The sequence below is a fragment of the Phaseolus vulgaris genome, chromosome 3, assembly GCF_051622355.1.
Source record: "Phaseolus vulgaris cultivar YP4 chromosome 3, ASM5162235v1, whole genome shotgun sequence".
Classification (NCBI taxonomy): Eukaryota; Viridiplantae; Streptophyta; class Magnoliopsida; order Fabales; family Fabaceae; genus Phaseolus; species Phaseolus vulgaris.
In genome coordinates, this window is record NC_143500.1 from 7,528,597 (window position 1) to 7,535,763 (window position 7,167).

The 7,167-nt window shown below is 35.6% G+C and overlaps 1 protein-coding gene across 1 annotated transcript; it reads right to left on the bottom strand.

Moving 5' to 3' along the window:
* Positions 1–5,590: 5,590 nt before the first annotated feature.
* LOC137805782 (transcription factor MYB106-like) lies at positions 5,591–6,826 on the bottom strand. Its single transcript, XM_090300616.1, has 3 exons — positions 6,667–6,826; positions 6,400–6,529; positions 5,591–6,301 (listed from the first exon to the last, which is right to left on the bottom strand). Exons 1-3 carry the CDS (start codon positions 6,797–6,799, stop codon positions 5,653–5,655), a joined length of 912 nt encoding a protein of 303 aa, XP_090156742.1. The 5' UTR covers positions 6,800–6,826; the 3' UTR covers positions 5,591–5,652.
* Positions 6,827–7,167: the final 341 nt, after the last annotated feature.

The following is a 7,167-nucleotide window of genomic DNA, read 5'->3' on the forward strand; positions in this document are numbered from 1 at the left end:
CCAACAACTAGGTCCATGTCAAAGAGGATTCAAGAAGATTGGGACTCTGCTACTGATGGCAGAGAAACGTTTCTTTATATGTTCAAAGAGGACCACAACAAGTAAAGCCCAAGCCATGAGTGCTAGTTTCTTTATTTGTAATTTCGGTAGCATAGGGTTCCTTTAGCATAATGAGGGAGGTGTGTTTATCATTGTAGCTTGAGTAAAGCCTTTTAGGGTAAGAAGTTAACCTAGCTTCTAGAAGTTTGCTCCTAGGTGCAACATTGACTTTAGTCAAAACCCTAGCAGCTGCTCTTTTGTGTATTTCCCATCCTACCCTTGCTCCTTGCTCTCCAAGGCACCATCTCCTATAAATAAGGTGTTTTGGTTCATGTTTTGTGAGATCAATTTTATGAGTAAAATGCTGCCAAATATTACAAGCTTCTACTCCCTTGTCTACTCTCTCTAGGTTAGACACTTTGATCTTCACCTCCACCTTTTCTCCAAGTGATATGGCTCAACCAATCACTCTCCATACCTTTCATGCACCTACAACGAACCCATAGCTCTATATGAGCCCTCCTTGATCCATCACATCCATTGCTTCCGCCACCCTTTTCAAATCTTCAAGAAGAACAACCCATTTTTTGGTATCAACCCATCAATTATAATGATATGATATTTTTTATTTTAAAATATAAAATAATTTAAGATAATTAACTATGAAAATAAAAATATTATTATTTTGTTATTTATTCTAAAGATGGAGGAAGGTTGAAAAGTGTATACATAACATTTTCCTTAAAACAATGCATACATACATCTATTTTCATTGCATGGTTTTCCATAGTGGCTAAATAGTGGATTTGAAGTGATTTGAGAAGAAAGTATAAAGAAAATGTGGTTGTTTGGATTAAAGTATGTCAGAGTAGATTTGTGAGGAAAATTTATTGAAGTTTGTGAGTAATATGATGGTTGTAAGGAGATTTTTAATTTTTTTTAAACGTGTAAGTTTTCAAATTTATCCTTATCTTTAAAAATATTTGAATAATAAAACATGATATATTTTTTTTTTTGCAGATTTGAGTTAATTAAAATATTTGATCTAAAAAATATTTATTTTTATTATTTATCAAATAAAAAAACAATTAAGGGTAATTTTGACTTTTGAATAATATTATGTATTTTTTTTTAGTTTTCTTTGTTTTTCTTTGCTTCACACATAGGAATGTTTTTATTCTTCTCCCACAAATGATCGCTTTTCACTCTTTGCAACTGAATGGATGCAATGGAGCTTGCTTGGATTCTTTTGGGGAGTGGGCCTCCCACTCTTGGAATTGGGTTCTTAAGTGGAGAAGACACTAGCGCAGACATGCTAATCAAGTGCGGTTATTTTACATTTACAAATGCAGCTATAGAGCCGCATTTGATCAACATGCATTCGTAAATCAGAGAGACTCATTTCTATTATGTTCCATCAAGACCCATTTCTATTATGTTCCATCAAGACCCATTTCTCTGCTTGTCTTGGGTTATTTGCCTTCACAATGGCTTTATGGGCTTCTATGTAAGGTATAACTTCATCTGTGTTATTCAATATGTACAAATGTGCTTGCAAGACTTCTGATCGATGTTTGCTTACAATATTCACACCATGTAAACATTTACTTGTACAACCCCTGTGATGCCATGAATTAGCTGGAAGACCTATTGGATTTGCTTTTGTCATGTACTCTGAACAAAATTCAATACTTTCTTCAGCTATGTACCTTTCAATCATTGAAGCCTCTGGAGGATAATGATTTTTCACATAACCTTTCAAAATTTTCATATACCGTTCAACAGGATACATCCATCTTAAGTACACTAGTCCACACAATCTAACCTCTCTTACCAGATGCACCACTAGATGAACCATGATGTAAAAAAAAGATGGAGGAAAATACATTTGCAATTCACACAAGATAACAACAATTTCATTTGGAAGTTCATCTAGTTTTGATGGATCAATGACTTTACAATAGATGGAAGAGAAGAAAGAGCACAAACGGGTTATGATATGTCTAACATTTTTTGGTAAGATCCCACAGATAGCTACCGACAACAACTGTTGCATCAAGATATGGCAATCATGAGACTTCAACCCCAATTAACTTCAAATCTTGCATTGACACTAGGCTCTTCACATTTGAGGAATGTCCTTGTGGCATTTTCACACCCTTTAGACATTGACAAAAACTAATTTTTTCATCTTTTGACATTATGTAACAGGCTGGGGGAAAATATGTACGCTTGCCCATTTCTATGGGTGCCAACTCACCGCGTATGTTCATCTCAATCAAATCTAAATGAGCATTTAGACCATCCTTCGTCTTCCCGTTAATGTTAAGAAGTGTACCAATTAAGCTATCACACACATTCTTCTCAACATGCATTACATCTATACAATGTCTAAAATTCTAACCTCGACCAGTACGGAAGATCGAAGAAGATTGATTTCTCTTCCAAATGTTTGTCACAGTTGACTTTTTTTTTTTTACTTACTGAAGGTGTGGTCTATGTTATTTACCTTTTCGTAAACCTCAACTCCGGTTAATGGAATTGGTGGACCACTAGGCTCTTGGTGTCCATTAAAGGCTTTTTTCAACCTCTAGTTCTAAGAAACCTCCGATGCCGAAGGTATACTGTCTTCCTTCCATGTTTCAATTCTTGAGAAACATTGTCTTCTTTGCATATTGGACATGCTTTATGACCCTTAACACTATAACCTGATAAGTTACCATATGTCGGAAAGTCATTGATGGTGCAAAATAACATTGCATGAAGCTTGAAAGTTTCATTAGCAAATCCGTCAAATACTTCAATACCCTGGTCCCACATTAACTTCAAATCTTCAATTAGAAGACTTAGATAAACATCAATATCATTCCCTGGCTGTTTCGGAATCATCATAGACAATATCATGTATTTTCGCTTCATGCACAATCCAGGAGGTAAGTTGTAAATAACTAGTAAAACAGACCATGAACTGTGATTTGTACTCATATTACCAAAAAGATTCATTTCATCTGTAGCTAAACTAATTCGGATATTTCTTGATTTTTTACCAAACTCTGGAAACTTATCATAAAATTTCTTCCACTGAATGAAATCAACTGGATGTCGGTACATGCCATCACATTTCCTCTCATCTACATGCCATCTAAGATTCTTAGCATCGTTTGGGTTTGCAAACAAACGTTTCATCCTTGGAATGATGGGAAGATACCACATAACCTTCATTGGGGGTCCATGCTTTTCTATATCTTCAATAGTATCATCATCTTTTTGTTTCAAGTTATAACGTGATAACCCACACCTCGGACAACTTTTCAACAATTCAAAATCTTTCCGGTATAATATACAATCATTAGGACATGCATGTATCTTTTTATACTCCATACCCATTGGACAAAGAATCTTTTTGGCCTCATAATTACGATTAGGTAGACTATTTCCCTCTGCAAGCATATCCTTTAACAATTGTAGCAATTCTGTGAAGCTTTTATCAGTCCATCCATTTATTGCCTTCAAATTCATCAGTCTTAACACCGCTGACAACTGTGTGAAGTTAGTTGATCCACGATACAATGGAGTCTCTGCATCGCTTGACATACTTCCATATCCATGCGCTTTTGCAAAAGACTTAACTCCTACATCACGAATCATGTCCTCCAATCGATCATCATCTACATCATCGTGTACTGCTTCATCCATGGTGGACCCCACGTATTCTTCAGTTATGGAAACACGTGGTAAATTTAATAATTCAGCATGCCATGTCCAAGTTGTATAAGATCGAAAAAACCCATCACATAGCAGGTGGTCCCTCATTATATTAACATCCAGTATCCTTCCATTCAAACAATTAACGCATGGACACATGATCTTTGCTCCATCATGACCACTATTAATTGCGTTACGTTGTGCAAATTGTATAAATTCTTCTACTCCTCTTTCGTACTCCTCACTTATACGAACAAAATTCATCCAATTTCGATCCATTATATATTCTTGAATGGTTAGGATTTTTATATCAGTGTTTTATCTCATGCGTTTGCTGAGGGACGAACACCCCTAGACTCAATACCAGAACGTATTATTGCCAAAGATAACATATAAAGTAACAACTAAATACTAAATAATATAATAAGTACAAATACTAAATAATATAATAAGTACAAATACTAAATAATATAAATTACATAATACATAAAAAATAAAAAATTCAAAAATATAATAAGTACTAATACTAAATAATATAAATTTTAAAAAATTCAAATTATAATACATAAAATAACATACAAATACAAAATATAAAACTAGTAAATAATATAAAATTTAAAATATACAAATTCTCATACATAAAAAAATAAATTCAAACAATAAAGTAAAAGTTCAAAATATTTAAAACAGTACCAACCCTGTGTGACGTTGGTGGTGAAGAGTGGTAGGGGAGCGACGACAACAGCAGGGGCAATGGAAGCGGTGGCAGAGCAGCGACGGAGCGCATAGAATGTCAATGGATCAGTATGTATCTTCGACGGAGAGAGGAAGAAAACGATTCAAGAAATGAAAGGAAACTAAAAACATTTGAAGAAGAAGAGATGAAGGAAAGGCAGAAAACGATTCAAGAAATTAAAGGAAACTAAAAACATTTGAAGAAGAAGAGATGAACGAAAGGCCAGCGCAGGAACAGTGCAAACCAAAGGCAAAGTGGAGAAAGAAACTATTCAAAAGTCTGGCGTGCTTCAAAACTTTAGGGTAAAAAAGGATTTATAAATGTGACTAAACGTAAAACCGCATTTGTAAATCAAGAGCTTTGATTTACAAGTGTGGTTTTACGTTTAGCCGCATTTGTAAATCAAATTAATTTAAAAAATGTCACCGCGTTTTTTACGAATGCCTTTAAGCGCGACGCCGCACTAAATAAAGAGCATTCATTTCTTCATTTTGCACTAGTGAGAGACTTGTTCGATTGGGAAAAGACTTAGGAATTTCAGCTTTTGCAGGAGTTTCAAGGCTCGCATCTTGTTTTAGGTAAGGATGTTAGTTGGGCGGGGAAGGTTGATGCGAATTCAGGGTACTCGGTCAATTCGGCCTACAAAATTTTAAGGAAGTCTTGCATGCGTGAAAGTTTGCCCTTGTTTGAAGATTAAAGTGTTACCTTTCGCTCTCTTTATTGCTTGGGGGGTGTTGGGTAATTCGATTGCTTCTAAGGCTAATCTGGTTAGACGTGGGGTTATTGTTGATTGTCCCTCCGGTTGTTTGTGTCAGGAAGAAGTTGAGACAACTAGGCACTTGTGTTTTGAATGCAAAATAGCTTGGTTAGTTTGAAATCAGTGTTATACTTGACTTGAGTTGGCGTCGGTAGATATTTTGATTCTAGTTCACATTTCTTTTACTTTATCTCGCCACCTATCTTTAAATAACACATGTTACAAGAATATCAGTAAATAAAAATTAAGTTACAAATTAGATATATTATGATAAGCAGGTAAGTGAAACACAAACTTAAACAAAAGAAGTTACAAATCACACATTTGTAATATGAAACTGAAAATCCCTCAGTAAGAAGTCACACATTTTGTTTGAACCACACATATTTTTAAAGAAATCGATATATTAGACCTTCTACATGGAAGTAAATTCATTCAACAGCTCTTCAATACTCTCACACCTTGCTGTTCTAAACGCTTCCACAGCCACCATAATATCATCATCTTGTAAGTTTGAAACACAGCCTTCCATTACCTTTCGAATTTGGGTACTAGCTCCCATGACATTATTGTCAGCCTTATATGCAAGTAAACTTTTTGTGTTGGTGTTTTGTGGAATATTAGAAACTGCAGGAAGCTTGGTAATGCTCAAAGTGGATACAGATGACCTAAAATCATGATTTGTGGTAAGCACGAGGGCATACATGTTATGCACTCTCTTGTTTTCAGTGGACACTGAATGTGATGAAAGACAAGGTTGAGTTGGAATCTTGCTTAAGATTAGCCCAGAGAGATTTGAGGATCCAGATCCAACTTGCAACATAGATCCTCTGGCTTCAGCTTCAAATCGGGCCCTCTCCCACTGAGCCACGTGCCTGATATTGATGGTGTCCTTGGACTGGTCTTGGCCATCACCACAGCCTTCAAATGTGTTCTGTTTTATTGTTTTGTGGGTAATGGGATCTAAGCCCATTCCGATGAGTCTTTTCTTGATGTTGGTTTTCCAGTAGTTCTTGATCTCATTGTCGGTTCTTTGGGGCAGGTGAGCTGCTATGATGGACCATCTGTGCGTGCAATAGAGAAACATCATTAGCTTCTCAGAAATTCATTTGACTTATCAACAGGAAAGTATCAAAACCAAAAGAAACTAAAAGGTCATCACTTGTTTCCAAGAAGAGCATGAAGTTGAATAATGGTGTGGTCTTCCTCCGTGCTGAAGTTTCCTCGTTTTATATCAGGTTTGAGATAGTTAATCCACCTCAATCTGCAACTCTTTCCACATCTTTCAAGACCTAGATGTGAATCATACACGTATACATGTAACAACTAAAATCTGGATTTGGACTTTGATTCTCAATATCAAGAACATGCACACTCATCGATTGATATAGAAAGAAAAAAAAAGGTACAGCGAAGTTGTATTCATTACCCGCTTTGGCAGGCACTAAACGCCAGTTTCGATGGCCATGCTTCCCAACGTAGTCGAGGAGCTTCTTGTCTTCTTCTGGTGTCCATCGTCCTTTCTTCAACCCTAGCTTCTCACAACATCCCTTCCTTCCCATTTTTAATGCCAAGCTGTTGTAACTTAAGGAAATCCGAACCAGCCCTTTTGTTGTTACTGAGTGCAGCCCAAGAGTTAACATATAGTACTAGATGATTATTATTCTGTAATAAGTATAAATAGTGTACCCTATTTGAAAACCATGAGCTTAAATAGTTATCTGTCATCTTTAAGAAGATGGGAACACGATCAAAGTGGTAGGTCCCTATACTCCCGTACTCCTTTTCCTTTTCAGTCCTTCTTTTGTTATTCTTCAAAATGTTCAAATATAGTATCTACATGTTTATAATGCTTTAATTGAAAAAATATATTTTATTCTATCATTTTTATTTATCTATTTCTTTATTTTTATAGCACTTTCTTCCTACA